The 15413-nt window shown below is 60.5% G+C and overlaps 1 protein-coding gene across 1 annotated transcript; it reads right to left on the bottom strand.

Moving 5' to 3' along the window:
- Window positions 1–1254: 1254 nt before the first annotated feature.
- Window positions 1255–9516, bottom strand: SPMAP2 (sperm microtubule associated protein 2). The gene is made up of 8 exons (XM_079114479.1): window positions 8936–9516; window positions 8409–8744; window positions 8126–8197; window positions 7834–7895; window positions 7115–7184; window positions 6276–6393; window positions 3995–4154; window positions 1255–1553 (listed from the first exon to the last, which is right to left on the bottom strand). Exons 1-8 carry the CDS (start codon window positions 9187–9189, stop codon window positions 1315–1317), a joined length of 1311 nt encoding a protein of 436 aa, XP_078970605.1. The 5' UTR covers window positions 9190–9516; the 3' UTR covers window positions 1255–1314.
- Window positions 9517–15413: the final 5897 nt, after the last annotated feature.

The raw sequence follows: 15413 nt of genomic DNA on the forward strand, positions 1-15413 counted from the left end.
GGCCACAGGGGGGTCTGCCTCTCTCCCTCAAGCCTCACTCTTGCTCCCTACTGCCTGCTCCTCTGCCACCCCTTCCACCACAATGCCCTGCCTCCTCTCAGTCCCTCCAACCATGGACTGGACCTCTGAAACCAGGAGTCAAAATAGACTTCTCTTCCTCTGAGTTGTTCCTGTTGGACGTGACCGACACATTAGGATCCAAAAAAACACCTGTGGATGGGTCGAGCTGAAGGAGTCGGCACATCCCCTGGGGTGACCTGACCTAGGCGGAGCTGGGGAACAGAAGGGTCCAGGGTCTCACCTTGATGAGTTCCCAACAGCCCCTAAGACGTCCACATCCTGATCCCCAGAACCTGAGGCCACACACCTCCCGGGGCAGAAGAAACTCTGAGGCATGATCAGGGGAGGCCCTGAACAGGGTCCTCATGAGGAGGCAGGAGGGCCAGAGTCAGAGAGCCTGGAAGATGCTATGCAGCTGGCTGTGGAGCTGGAGAGGAGGGACGTAGACTCTCCCTGGGGACAGGAGGCCAGCCTGCTGCACCTGGGTCTACCCAGGGTGGCCTGAGTCGGCTCTCGACCAGAACCATGAGATCGTGAACATAGCCGTTCTAAGACCCTGTCTGGGGTGACCTCTTCCTATAGCCACAGGAGCTTCAGTCTGTCCACACGGCTATGGCAAACTGCCATGGACCGAGTGGTTCCCGGGAAACAAAAGCCTGTTTTGCACAGTCTGAAGCTGAAGTCCAAGACTGGGCCACTGAGGGGCCGGGGGGCCTTCCTCTGGGTTGGCAGCAGGCTGGGAACTCCGTCAGCTTCGTTCACGGCTTCATTCATGGGATGCTGACCCTGGTCCCGGGAGCCCCTCCCCATAGGTCCCACCTCCCAACACCACCACCTTGGGGCTGAAGGTCTCAGCACATGGGGGCTTCAGGCGCTGTGACTCTCCCCAGCCTCTGGGCCTCAGCCTCCACTTCTGTAAAACAGGGACACTCATCAGCCCTCCTCCCTGGGGCACGGTAAGGACAGCACAGCCTGTGGGTTAATCGGGGAAAGCAACCTGGGTCTGATGCGCCCTGGACCGCAGGTGGCTGGCGTGACGGCAAGTCGGGGCTTGGGAGACTTGGGAACCCCTCCTTCAGAGGCGTGGGAGACTTGGCGGAAGTGACTTGGGAAATGAAGGGCTGCACAAAGCGCAGGCACATGCAAAAATACACGTTATTATTGCTCCCGGGGAGGCGCGCGCCCCACCCAGCAAGAAGCTCAGTGCACACGGGTTGCTCTTGGTGTTTACTGGAGCCCGGGGCCAGACTGGTGTCACACTTTCTTGGTAATGCTCTTTGGGGTGGCGAGCTCGTAGAGGCGCGGGGACGCCTGTGCCACCAGGGAGGCCGGGGAAATGCGGTAGGGGTCATAGTCCTCGTTGAGATCCTTGCGCACCCTGGGCTTGGCCAGGAAGACCACCCGTGGACTGGCCACCGCCTTCTTGGTGCCGTCCAGCACTTCCCAGCGGGGATCGCGGTCAGGAACGCACTTGTCTGACTGGGCCTTGGGCACTAGAGGGCGGGAGAGAGGGATGGTGGGGCTTAGCCAGCTCCGGCGTGGCAGCTGGACACGCAGCAGGGACACGCACAACCAAAGCATCACGCCACGGCAGGAGCGAGGTGACACCACAGCGTGGACAGACCTGAGGACCTCCCGCTCAGTGAGATCCAGATACACAGGGCACAGAGTGGGACTCCTGGACCAGAGAGTCGAGAGACAGGATGTGGACCAGGACATGAACATGGACCGGGACGTGGACACAGACTGGGACGTGGACCAGGACGTGGACATGGACTAGGACGTGGACGTGGACACAGACTGGGGCGTGGACCTGGATGTGGATAAGCAAGCACAGGGCTCGGGAGGGACAGGGGACTGACTGCGTTGCGCATGGGGACAGGTTTCCTTTGGAGGTGACGGAATGTGCTACAATTAAGAAGAGATTACAATTTAGTTACTACAATTTAGTTACTCCGTGAGTGTACTAAAAACCACCCCTTAAGAGGTAAATTGTAAAGTGTTTCGATTGACCGCAGTTCCAGAAAGGCCTCGGGGGCCAGCCAGAGAGCCCACCCTCGGCTCGCTGGCTCGGATGCCATGTCGGGAGGGAGTTCACATAGCACCTCTTCTCCTCGGGGAGTGGCCATCCCTCGCAGGCCTGATCTGCTTCCCTGGCCAGCCCCCTCTTCACCATCTCCCCACCCCTTCCGCTACAGTGGTTGGGCCGAGCCAGCAGGGAGGCTCACAGGCAGGGAGCGGAGGTGACCTCCAGGCCCTCCACTTACATCTCTGGGAGCTCTGGCCCCACGTGGGGGACACCAAGCCCCTCTTTGCTTGGAGCCTCTGTACAAATGGACAAGGGCTCCTGAGCAGGAGAGCCCTGGCTCACAGAGAGGCCCTGGGGGAGAAAGCCCAGCCCCTCTCCTGGCAAGCAGAACGCAAGCAGAGTCACACAGGCCTGAGACTCTGGGGCAAGTGCCCAAGAGTGGGCGGGGGCCAGGACCAGCCTACCCGGTCGGCTCTGAGCACCAGGAGCGTGCCCACATGATGTCGAGACCCACATGCGCACGCGCTCAGAGACGGGCTGAGCTCGCTCTGGCTCTGCGGGTTCGCACACCCCTCTGCTGGCATCTCCCTCCCTTCCTTGCTGTGAGACAGGGTCTCCAACATCCCCAAGGCTGGCCTTGGGCCTCCTGAGTCCAGGGTTGCAGGTACACGCCTCCGCACCATCTTGGTCGTTCCACATTTTTAAAACGTGGGCCACAGTCCGTGGACGGGTTCAGTGGTAGAGACATGCTTAGCATGCATGACCCTGGCTTCCATCGGCACCAGAAGAGCTTGGCGAACAGGACACAGGTCACAGCCTTTCACGGGACGCCCACCATCAGAGAGCCAGCTCCAGCCACCCTCAACACACATCCACGTCCCATGAGTTGCGCATCTGAAACATGGGCGAGCCTGTGCGGGCTGGTGCGTGATCCTCGCGCCCATAGTGGTAGGGGATCCCGAGATGCGTGTGTGCTGTGCTCCCACCTGCGCCCTGGCTGGACAGACAGAACCATCAGGCAGAAGACCCCACACACAAGTCCGAGGCCAGGCAGCCCAGGAGGGATTCTCCTCAGTGGACTTTGAGACCATCTTACACAAAGGGCAGCTCCAAATCAAAGCCAAACCAGGAACAGGACAGTGGTACCAAAGAGGGACCCACTGGCTGTCGCAAGAGCAGGGAGACACTGGGCACGACGTAATGCAGAGGCACGGACAGGCCGCTCGTGGGAAGCACGCGTAAGGAGAAGGCGCTTGCGGACAGCACCGGGCCCCCAGCGCAGGGGCGAAAGAGGCAGGAGCCCCAGGGAGACCCCGCTGACTGGGAGGTTGGTTAGGGACCAAGGTGGAGACTGGGTCTGGTGTTCCCCTGCATGTGGGCATGGGGCGGGTGGATACTCAGCTCTGGCAGGGTGCCAGAGAGCACCGCGACCCCCTCACGCATCCTCGTGCACGGCCCCTGTCTGTCCAGCACTTGGTGCTGAGCCCATCCCCTAGGCCATGGCTGTGGGCATTATTCTTGGTGCTTTCCCGTCTGTTCGATCCTCTGCAGCTGCAGGGGAAGTGGGTGTTTAACTGCTCTCAAGGCCCCCAGGCAACCCCACAAACCACCTTCCAAAGCTGCCCTTCCACCTGCGCTCCCTCCACCTGCGCTCCCTCCCTCTGCTCCTCCGAGGTGGCGCCCTCCACCATGACCTGCTCCTCTCCCCACGGCAGGGCTCCTCCACCACCTTCCAGGGAATCCGAGCAGGCGGGGTGCAGACACCCACAGCGCTCACTCAGCAGATGGTCTGTGGTTTGGGGAGTGGAGGGAGGAAGAAGGCAGCACTAATCTGCAAAATAGGCCTCTTCCACAGCTGCTGCCCCACCCCATCCACAGCATGTGAGCCCCAGGGCACCTACTCACTGGCCAGTTGAAGGAGACGGTTGTAGTCTGACACGTGGGGTTTAGGTTTTGGCATGGGGTCCCACTCTTCCAACATGGTGGCTGGGCCCCGGGGTTTTGCCAGTCGGAGGGTCCGTGAGCTGGGGACTGCCATCTGGGCTGCCCTGGATACTTGGGATACCTGGAAATAGGAACAAGGGAAGGGGCAAAACAGTTCATGACTGCTCACTCACTGACCCTGAAGCAAAAGTATCCCAACAATGAAAGATAAGAAACAAGAAATGAGCTTGCAAAGAATTGATGGCCATCGTATATAAAGAACTCCTTTGAATCAATAGCAAAAATGTAACATGGAACCAGGGAAATGATATAAGAGAGTCGCCCTAAGTGGTCTGTAACCTCTCTACTGACTAGGGAAACGTAAATTAAGCATCAAAATATCACTCCATGTCCACACGTTTTTAGGAAAAAAAAAAAAAAAAAGACTAGCATTCATTGAGCCCAAGTGAGAATGCAGGAGGATGGAGTAGAGTAAGCAAGGTCTGGAGAGCAGCAACACGCAGGCTTCCCTGCAGAGGGCTGGGCCCTGGGCCTGGGCAGCAGGAGAGCTGTGGTTGCAGGCCTGGTACACACTGAGGCAAGCTGCCGTCACCAGCAGGGGTGGGTCTACCACGGTGACTAGCAGGGGCCGCGCAGGTCAAGGCAATGAATCCCTCTGACTGGAGGCGACCCAGCACTAGTGTGCTCTCTACAGGACCCAGCAGGGTTCGCTCTGTAAAGAGACAAGGATGGCACTCTTTACACACACTGACACACAGCACTGTGCATATGGTCGTGGTCTACCTGTGGGATGGCGGGAAACTGCCATGCTGCTCAGCTGGGAAGAGGCGGGACCTGGCAGGATTTCACCCAGAAACCTGACAAACGAATTCTGGCGTTTCCCTGAGAATCATAGTCAGACCAACTCAGTTTTCTTCAACTCTGCTATGGCTGCTCAATGACCAAGCCCCCCGAACAAGGGTCGCAGCTCCCAGGCCTACGCTCCCCCATCTTCTCCCATGAGACCCATTCAACCCTTGTTTATCCTCGGCCCACCAGTCTCTCCCTCTCTCGTGGGCATGCAGGCACACATCCTCTCCTGGAAAGGGAGCTGTGGGAGAGATGCAGGAAGAGCTGGGGAGGGGAGGCAGGACAGGCGGTGGTTCTTGAGCTCAGGGACTGGTAGAGGCAAGAGGAGTCCAGCATGTGCCAAGGCCGGGGGGGTTGGGTCCAAGGTCAGAGGGGAATGCCGTGGGGAAGGGGAGAAGGGGCCAAGTTCAATGTGCCCAGCCCTGAATTCCAGGTTCGGGAAGGGAATCCGACCTTCTTGGGAGGTCTGGGGCCACAGAGGGTTTTGGAGCGCAGGAGTCCTCAGGGGCTGGGCGGGGAAAGCAGAGGAGGGCGGAGCCTCTCCAGGGGTGAGGGGCAGGCAGAGGGCGGAGGAGGCAGAAAGGGCCTGGACTTCCTTTGGATCCAGATTCTACCCACCACAGAAGCTGTCTGGAGGACAAGGGGAAAGGGCGTGGGCTAGTGCCGTGGAAGAGTTGCATGTGGGCAGTGTGGCTGCTGCTGGTCTCTAACCCACTAGGTCATCCAGCCAGCAGCCACCAAGCAGTGTGCAAGACCACGGGAGGCTCAAGCTACCACAGGCACCCTCGTCAGAGTGACCAGAACACACGAGGAGACACCGGGACCCAGCAGCCTGGGCTGGCCTCACGCAGCCTCTGTGGGCGCTCTGCAGAGGTTGGGAGCTGGACACCCCAGGAGCCCAGAAATCTCATTCCCAGGGATGGCAAAGCCTGCACTCTGGGAAGCCTTCCCGGGGATAGCTGGGAACTGGCCCCTCCCTGGCAAGCGGGAGGCAGAGGGTGGCTGCCCCCGAGCACCAGGGGCCTCGCCCCACCAACCAAGGGAGCTGCCCGGGGCCACAGAGGAAGCCGCCTGGCCCAGCGGGCGGCCCACTTCCCTGCATCAGAGGTTAGGGTTCAGGTTAGAAGCCCATCAGACCTGCCAGCCGGCAGGGGGCGGGAAGCTCCCGGGGCAGCCTACCGCTGAGCCACGCCCAGCCCCTCTGGAGTCTCGCTGCGCAGCCTGGGCTGAGCAAGAAGATTTGAGCTGACTCTGGGCCTCACAGGCAGGGAGGGACCATCCAGAGCAAGCACTCCAGGACAGAGGTGGAAGCAGTACCTGCCCGCCCAGCTGCCCAGCCTCCTGCCCCCAGGCAGCCGCCTCCGCACCCCCACCCCAGCACACTCCTGCCTACCTCAGACATGTGTATGCTCCAAATGTTATTCCGGATCTTGGGAACAGCCAGCTTCTTCAGGCGATTAGAGCTTTGGTACTCCAGGGTGGACCGAGGGATGGGCCACATGGGCGTGGTCCTAGAGGGAGGACAGTTTAGAGGCCAGCCCACCCAGGGGTGTGGATCCATCCGTGTGAGCCTATCTTTCTCTCAGCCCTGTTTCTGGGACCTGAACCTGAGAAAAAGGGGTGTTGCTATTACCTCCAAGAGGAGACTCAGTGAAGCCCAGGACAGGCCTCCCGTGGCCTCCAGCAGAGCTGGCCTCGCCCACGGGTCCCACCACAGCACAGGGTGGCTCGTCCCAGACAGACCCACCCACCTCAGGAGCCTGGGAGGATGCACACCCCACGGACAAAGCATTTGTTCTGTGGCTTCCTTGAGACCCTGGAGGGGCAGATGGGGGAGCTCGCCAGGCCCATACCTCAAGAGCCAATTCCCAGAAATAAAGTCCCACTTCCCTGCTGAGGAAGATTGTCCCCTGGGCCTGTCTGAGGCTGGAACACAGGTGCCCCCCAAGACCACTGCCATCGAGTCCGTGGGCCGTGGGTTCCCAGGTGCAGCCTCAGCTGTGCCCAGCCCCAGTGCTGGGACGAGACAACAGGCCCCTGTGCAAAACCACGCTCCAAGATGCCCATGTTTGCGGAGCCTCAGGTGGGCCTCAGCCTCCCGGGGCTTCCCTCCCGCACGAGCGAGTCTTCACAGGGTCAAGGGAGAGGGCCTGGGGTCTGCCAGGGCGCCCGCTGGGAGTGGGCGGGGATGAGTGCAGGCCACCAGGTCCCCAGGAGTCCAGCCTCCCTCACCTGTTGTCGTTGTAGCATTCCAGGTAGAACCTCCTGGGCCGTGCCAGCTCCTCCACCCGGCGGGACACCACTGTGGAAGGGGAGCCACCCGTCACCAGGGTGATGTGGGCCGCATGTGGCCACTGCCCACCCCAGGTGTCTGCAGGCCTATCCCACAACCCAGGGCCAGGCATAGCTGCAGTGGACTGTGTGTCTGGGCCACAGTCTGGGTCACAGAGGTGACCGCTGCTGCCCATGGCAGGGAGGACAACAGGGAGCACCAGAGAGTGCGGATCCTCCCTGGGCTCAGTAAGGACCAGGCAAAGCACAAGCTGAAATGGGACCTGCTGAGGTCAGTGCACGCCCAGGGTACCCGGGACCTGGAGGGCAGGTAGGTGAGTCTGCAGGTCTGCAGCTCCCCTCCATGGTGCTGGCCACACTCAGGGCAAAGACGTGCGGGGCCACATGGAAGGAGCACCAAGGGTCCCTTTGCAAGCAAACACTGTCCGCCCACACCCTTCTCCCAGGACGGTCTCCAGGGGCCCTGGCAGCACGAAATGTCCCGGGAGGGGACCCCAGGAAGGGGACTCCTGGAGGTGGTAGAGAAGAGGAGGCGCAGGGCCAGCTCAGAGGGAAGCTGTCACCCTGTGTGTCCCCAGCCCCAAGGAGTCTGTGGTTGTGACACAATCAGGTCCAGGCCTGGCAGAGGCAACCCCAGGCTGCCCCAGAAGCCCACCTACCAGGCACGGTGATGGCCAGAGTGGTGTCCTTGAGAAAGCGCTCGGTCCAATACACGGAGGGCCTGGAACACAGGCACAGCTCAGGATGCAGCGGAGGCCAGGATGCCAGCGCCAGCAGGGAAGCCTGGCCAGGGCACTGAGTCAGTGTTGCAGGAGGTGGGGGAGAGGCAGGGCGGGGGTCAAGGAGCACCACCAGGAGGGTCCTCTTCTGGAGCCAGGCAGGTCCAGGTGCCAAGGGGCAGAGCTGGGATGGCCTGGCAGTGCCCTCGCACAGCAGACAGGTGCCACTCACCAGAAGAGGCAGAACTGCAGGCTGGTCTTGCGTGGGGAAATCCAGGCATAGCCCTCACAGCAGCACCCCCTCCTGCGGCGAGAGGGTCCCAGCCCTGCCTGTGGCTCGGGGTCCACCTGTCCCCACACTCCTCACTCCTCCCTGCCAGGGCCCTCCGGGGTGTCCTGGCCTTGCACAGCTCAGTCCAAGGCTGTGAGCACCCTGCCCCAGTGACGGCGGGGGCAGAGCGGGCAGGGAGAGGAATGTGGAGGAGCGGCTCATCGATCCCGGCGGCTGCCCTCACCTGTCCCTGGATCCCTGCCAGTTGGTCTTGGGCTTGGCCAGCTCCAGGAGCCGCCGCTGCGGCCGCCTCCTGCCCCTGGCCATGGAGACGCTGGGGGTCTCCTCAGTGATAGTCAGCCGGCTGTGGGAGAGCCTGGGGTTGGCTGGCTGGCTGCTCCAGGGCTTCCGGCATCTCAGGAGCACTGACGGCTGGGCAGGTGGCCCTGGCCACCACCTGGCCCTCAGTCCAGTGCGGCCCCCCAAGAAGATGGGGCGAGGCAGGCTGCCACCTCCTGTGCTGTTGCGGCCACAGCCTGGGACGATGTTTGCCCGCCTTACGATGTCTGAGGAGCGTCTGCTGTATACCAGGACCCAGAGGGGGACTGAGCGACCCAAGAGCAGCCCTTACCTCCCAAAAAGTGGGAAAGGGGTGGGAGACCAGGAGAACTGGGCGTCTGGACGCAGGTTGCAGGGGAGGCAGATTCCCTCCACAGTGAGAAGTAGTACCAGGAACCCCACCCCACCCTGCAGAGGGCGGCCAGCACCCACCTCATCTCAGGAACGTCCTCCTCAAAGTCCAGGGACTCTCCTGGCCCGGAGGCCTCCAGGAGCTCATTGCCAGCCATATCCTCGGGGGGAATCTCCTCTTCAGGGTCTTGGAAGCCCAGCTCGGCCTCCTGAGGACCTTGGGGCCTGGGCTCCAGCAGCCGCAAACTCTCGCGGGCAACATTGTTGGGCTCTTCTCCGGGTCCAGCCACGGAGCTGCGGTGGCCGTTGAGCGAACCGCGCCAGTGCTCCCCCATGAGCGGCCCCCCGACCTGCAGCCTCCTCTCCCGCTCCCTCAACACCCAAGGGTCTGCGTCACCATGGCGACAGGAGAATGTCCAGCACAGCCCCGCCACCACATTCCACCCAGCACGCTGCTCGCGCCAGGGTGGGGCCGGCGGTCCTCTGGGCTCCGGGACCCTGAGGGCCTCGTTCTTCAGGGCCAGTTCAGGAATCAGCCCTGAAGGGGCTCTGCAGGGACCTCTATGCTCAGCTTCCTGTCTCTCAAAAGGAGACACAGGAAGGGGCCCTCCCGGGTCCCTGGCTCCCGTTGGGTGAGCCTTTTGTAATTTCTGGCGCTCAGACAGCTGTCCTGTGGCTGAGGGCTGCTAGCTTGAGGATGTGAGCTGAGAGAAGCTGGAGCCTCCTCTGGGTCTGGCCTCCTCTTACCTCAAACACCTAAGTCCTTAGTACTGAGTCACTGTAGCTGGGTTTTGGTCCTCAGCAAAAGGACCATGGGTGTTGCAGCCTTCCATGAGATGAGCACCCTGGAACTGAAACAACCTCTCTGATTCCCAGAGAGGCCACTAGCCCCTCCTGGGCCCCAGGAAGTACAGTGGAGAGGGCTGCACTGGAGCTGCCTGTGAGCTCCTGTGACACAGGTCACCCTCCCAAGTCATCTCTCCCTTCAATCTCATACCCCTGGAGGACAGGGTAACGGAATCACAGAGGCTGGAGGGGTGCAAGGGCAGGCCCTGCTAGCCCAGAGGGAACGCTGGGGCATCTTCTCAGATAGCAAAGCTCACCGCACAGGGCCAAACCCAGCAATAGCCTCTGGATGTTGTGGGGAGTGATTCTGAAGAGGGAAGTGGAGAAGGGGCAGTGGGCCTGTGAGGAAGAGGGCGGCTTGAGGAACTTGGACAACGGTCAGCCCTGGGGCAGTTCTGGGGATCAGAGGCCCACAGGGCTGGATCCCTCAGAGCCTGTGGAGCAGGATCCAGGCAGGCACCTGTTGTGGGGCAGGCTGCTTCTGGCTGGGCCTGCAAGCCCATGGACATCCAGCCAGCACCCCACCTCACACCGAGGGTCAGCCCACTCCGACCACCACCAGCTTAGTCAGAGTGGCACCACACCTGCCTCACACCATACCCGCTCCCGGGAACTCAGGATCCGCACACCAGCAAAGCTTCAGCTCCTGCTGGAATTTAGGTGCCAGCCTCTCCCAGCCTTGGCCTAGGGAAGGCGCGTGAAGTATGGGTCATGAATGGCCAGCAGTAAAAGGACCCCATTCAACCTGAGCACTTCCAGCCGTGGGGACACCTCAGTAAAATGAACAGCAATCGGCATGCCAGGCAGCGTTTGCCACACACGTGCTGGTTCATGCCCACAACGAATAAATGACTCCTGTAAACCCATAAGTGGAGAAAACCACAAAAAAGCAGGCAAGAAGACTAGAGCTCCGCCTGACCTGGGAAACACCGGCCTTTCACACAGGTGCCCTCCCCCTGACCGCCGGCAGGACGCAGTGTGCACGCCGCGGCGGGAGGAGCCGGTCCAGGGGCGCGGGAGACCTTCCGAGGAGGGGGGCGGTTCAGGTCCAGGGGCGGGGAGGAGGGCCCGCCCGCTCCTCCGGGCTGTGCAGGCTGCGCCCTGTGGGAGGGCCGGAGGGAGGAGGGCAGGCTGCCGGCCTGCCGAGGCTGAGGAGCAGCGGCCGCTCCGAAGAAGCACCCCGGCCTCCCGCACTGCAGCCCAGGGCCAGGTGTGTCGCTGGGCGCCCTGGCGGCCATGCGCCCCAGGTGGGCCAACGGGTTCGTGTTCAGGAGTTTGAATGAGCGGATCAACAGAATTGTGTGCACCGAGTCCACACCCAGACGGAGGGAGGGGACGCCTTGCTGTCTGGAGCTCCCGTCCTGGTTTCCGCCCCAATGTTGGGTGTTGGGTTAATACCAGTCAGTGCCTGGGAAATGCCTGGGAACACTTGCTTGAGATTAAACGGACAAAATCTTTTTCTTTTCCCCGCTACTGGGGATTTGACCCAGGGGTGCTCTACCACTGAGCAACCCAACCCTTTTAATCTTTTTTTTTTTTTTTTTTTTTTTTTTTTGAGGCAGGGGCTCCCTAAGTTGCTGAGGCTGGCCTTGAACTTGCAATCCCAGTGAGAAAAAAGCTGTTCTTAAAATGTGATAATGAAGGAAATGAAGAGGGACAGCTAGCCACTTCCCTTACCTGCAATCTTCAGGTGAAAACCAAAGCAGACTGATCTCGGTTGTAAAGGAATGTATCAGAGCTCCGCAATGGTGCGCGCCTGTGGTCCCAGCCGCTGAGGAGGCTGAGGCAGGAGGATCACAAGCTCAAGGCCAGCCTCCACAATTTAGCAAGACCCTAAACAATTTAGCGAGACCCTATCTCAAAAAAAATTAAAGGACTGAGGATGTGGTTCAGTGGTAGAGCTCCTGGGTTCAATCCCTGGGGGAAAAAAAGCACGGGACTGTATGAGAAACTCTGAAGAGCTCCCCCTCTGCCATGAGCATGCCATCTGTTCCATAACCCCCTGCCTGTGGGTACGGAGCGGCCCCGTGGCATCCCACCTCCCACCTGCAGACTCCGAGACCCCTCTCTGTTGAGCCCTTGGAGTTCTTTCTCTTGGAAACCCTGCCCAGAGCACCTGCAGCCCTGGGGCTGAGCGCCTGCTTTCTACAGGGGCAGAGAGGCTGGCCGTCGTGGATGCCAGCACACAGCTGACCAGCCCCAACCCTCACATGACCTGCTCTGCCCTGCTCAGGGCTGAGCCCAGGCAGCTCAGGAGAGGGCCTACGCAGTGGACAGCTGGGAATGCAGCTTCCTCTTCCCCAGTTAGTCCCACTGCTGGGGAAACCATGCTGCGAGGAAGCCAAGTGATCCATGGACAGCAGCAGACACAGCAGCCAGACCCCACCTCCCAGCCAGAAGCCAGGTGCCTGGGAAAGAGGCATCTTCCACGCCCAGTCCCAGCAGACACTGAGACAGACACCAGGTCTAGGCCAGAGCCTGGTCTTGCAAAAGGTAGCAAATGGTCCTGTGCACAGGCCCTGACCTGGGGCCCTGGCCTCAGTGCCAGGAGACACGTCTGTTCTGGGAGGTCCCCAAGGGTTCCCGGGTGGCACACCTACCTTCACTGCACTCTGTGGGCAGCCGTGCCCTCCCTCCTACTCCGTCCCTGGGGGCCATCCCCAGCGCCCTTCTGAGTAGGGCTGGTTTTCTGCCCTACAGCGCTTTGTTGGTGTCACAGGATTTGTGTTTGCACATTTCCTGGGTGTTTTTGTTTGACTGGGTGCTGGGGAAAGACCCCAGGGCCTCCTGCATGCTGCGCAAGTGCTCTGCCACCAGCCACATGGACCCTTTTTACCATTTGTTTTGAGATAGGGTCTTACTAGATGCCCCAAGCCAGCCTGAACTTGGGACTCTCCAGAGACCCTGGGGTGACAGGTCTTGCTGGGACTGTGCAGTCCTAACAGCTGCAGGTGAATGCACCTGGGAGGCTTGTGCTAGGGTCTCACAACTGAGGAAGAGCAGAGAGACCCGCATTGCCTGTGGTGGTCACGGGCAGTGTCCCCTCAGGTCGTGCTGCTCTTGCCATGAGTGCTGGATCCAGAGCTCCTGTGGATAACCATGGTCACCCCCCTTTCTGATGCAGTCGGTGGAGCTCAGAGAGGCAAGGCATTGGCCCAAGTCGCACAAGATGTGAATCCCACCTCCCGTTGGGGCTGCATTTGCAAAATTCAGCGAAAGGTGCTAAGCAGCCAGCAACTGGGAAACACCTTGGAACAGGACCAGGGATGAAGCTGACCCTGGGGTTCAGCTGCAAGCACGCTCTTCCCCTCTCAGGAAACTTGTGTGGGCTCCCTGCTACAGGACACTTCCCAAAGGAGGACGCAGACCGACCTTGCCTTCCGGTGAACGCGAGCCCCAGGGTGAACACCCATGCTGTGGTGGGAATCTCTCTCTCCCCTTAGATTCCAGTCCTTCTGGCTCCCTCAAGGATGATGTCGAAGCTTTGGGCTAACAAAAGCTCCGTGTTCTCAGTGTTCCTTTTTTTAACTAGGGCATAGCCCCAGCCGCAGGGTGGCCACAACGCGGGGCTTTGGCAAGAGTTTCCCCACCCATGGTCTCTTCACAGCCCTTGGCCTCTATGGTGTTTGCTGTCCTTGTCTTGAGGGAGTTGCAGGCTTCCCAGGAAGGAGGCAGAGAGCCAGCGCCGCCCTGGCAGCGCCCTCCCTGGCTGTCCCTGGCCCCTGGGGCTATGTGGTTGATCACCCCACAGCCCACGTGAAACCTCCGCATGCTCAAACTCAGAAAGAGCAAGACGACTCTCTACTGCCCTCTAGCTGGCCCTCTCCCTCAGCTCGCCCACAGCATCCAGTCCATGGACACACCCCTGAAGGGTTCGGAGCATGGCTGGGGGTCAGCCCCTTTACGGAAGACAGAAGACGGTTGGTTTGGGTTTCTCTGGTACTGCCCGCAAGCCCCTCCTGCAGCTGTAACCAATCGCCATGGACATAAGTTTGTTCTCACACAATCTGAGGCCGGGAGCCCAAAGCCAAACTCTGCGGGCTACAGCACAGGTGTCAGGAGGCCAGAACTTCTGGAGACAGTCTCCCTCTGGAGTGGATGCTGTCCTACAGATCCAAAGGGCCGCCAGCGGGAGCTGGAGTTGGGGCAGGAAAGTGGGCAACTGCTCCTCCCCAAAGCAGAGTTGGAAGGGCAGGGACTGCTGCAGACCAGCCCTTTGTCCACTGAGGGAAGCAGGATGCACCTTTCTCCCTGGCCTTTAGTGTGTGGTGAGACCGTCTTCTTCACACCCTGAGTACCTTGCCCGCCACAGCATGTCCCCAAACTCTGATGGGAGAGACGGACCGCACAGTGGACACAGTTCTAGACCCTCCAGAGATGGTGCTCTTCATCCTATGACTTTGGGAATCACTTTTTTCCTTGTTGGTTTTGGTTATATGTTGAGGGTCGAATCCAGGAGTACTTTTCCACGGAGCTTTCTCTCTCTCTCTTGCTCTCTCGCTCTCGCTCTCTCTGTAAATTTTACTTAGAGACAGGGTCTCCCTGACTTGCTAAGTTCCCGCGGCTGGCCTTGAACTCACGATCCTCCTGCCTCAGGGTTGCAGGCCTGCGCCGCTGCACCCAGCCACCCCACCCCATGCTTTCCATTTGTTTTTTGTTTTGTTTTTTTTTTAAATTTTGGGACAGGGTCTTGCCAAGTTGCTGAGGGTCTTGCTAAATCGCCCAGGCTGGCCTTGTACTCGTGATCCTCCTTCCCGGCCTCTGGAGCGGCTGGCGACACGGGCGCTGCACCGCACGCCTCCAGTGCTGCCACTTCAGACTCTTCCCTGAGTCGGAAGCCGCCTTGCTCTACTGAGGAGCCGGGTGAGCGGGTTGGCCGGCAACTTCTCCTGTTCCCAAGTCTTGCGGTGCCTCCGCCTCCTCACGAGAAGCGGGGGCTGTAGGAACCCCTGGTGGAGGCTGCTGGCAGGCGGCTGCTGTGTGCATTGGTGTTCAGCTCGCCAGTCAGAATTCTCGGCTCTGGAGTTTCAAACGCACAGTCCAGTTCCTATGGCGATCCGAGGAGGAACATCGGGTGCTCAGCAAGGCTCCTAAGGCATCAGCCTAAGTCCCTAAGTGAGGGAGGCGGGAACAGGGAGTGGGGGCGAGGTGAGTCCACTCGGCCCAGAGTCCCCGGAGTCAGGTGGCCCAGGCCCAGAGAGCCTGGAGGAGGGGGTGCTGCGCACTTGTGAGTAGGCAGCAGGGGGCTGCACCTTGCAGCAGTGGCCGGTGGGTCTCTCCGGGGATTCTGCAGGTGCTGAGCAGTGCGGGCTCCACTGAGCTTGACTGACTGGCAGGGAGGCCCAGCGAGCCGTGGGGAGGTGGTGAGGGAGGCAGACACCTGCTCTTATCTAAGGCCCCAAAACATGCTCGCCTGGGGTTCAAGGAAGTTCTTGCCCTGACAAAGCACTTTCCTTCAGGGTCAGTTTCTCCCACTGACGAGGAGACCCCATAATGAGGTCAGACAAGGGCTGGGAGGGGGCTGAAACCAGTGTGCCCAGGTCCCCAGACGCTGGGTGGGGCCGCAGCGTGGCAGGAAGGGCGCTTTGGCAGGGTGGCTGGGAGTTTAGACCCACACTGCAGCAAACACCTAGGACTCGGGGCTTATTCAAGCTGAAGTTCGCTTCTTTCCTGCGAAGCCCCAGCCCGAGCAACCCAAGCCCAGCGCAAGGGC

Source organism: Sciurus vulgaris (assembly GCF_902686455.1).
Source record: "Sciurus vulgaris genome assembly, chromosome: 16".
Taxonomy (NCBI): Eukaryota; Metazoa; Chordata; class Mammalia; order Rodentia; family Sciuridae; genus Sciurus; species Sciurus vulgaris.

Bases quoted from the DNA above. Each gene is read 5' to 3' on its own strand.
- SPMAP2 (XM_079114479.1), bottom strand. From the start codon at position 9,189: ATGGGGGAGCACTGGCGCGGTTCGCTCAACGGCCACCGCAGCTCCGTG. The intron at 6,394-7,114 runs GTGAGGGAGGCT...TCCTCCCTCTAG, and splicing joins GAATGCTACAACGACAACAG to GACCACGCCCATGTGGCCCA. The intron at 1,554-3,994 runs GTGAGTAGGTGC...CCCGCCCTCTAG, and splicing joins CCGTCTCCTTCAACTGGCCA to TGCCCAAGGCCCAGTCAGAC.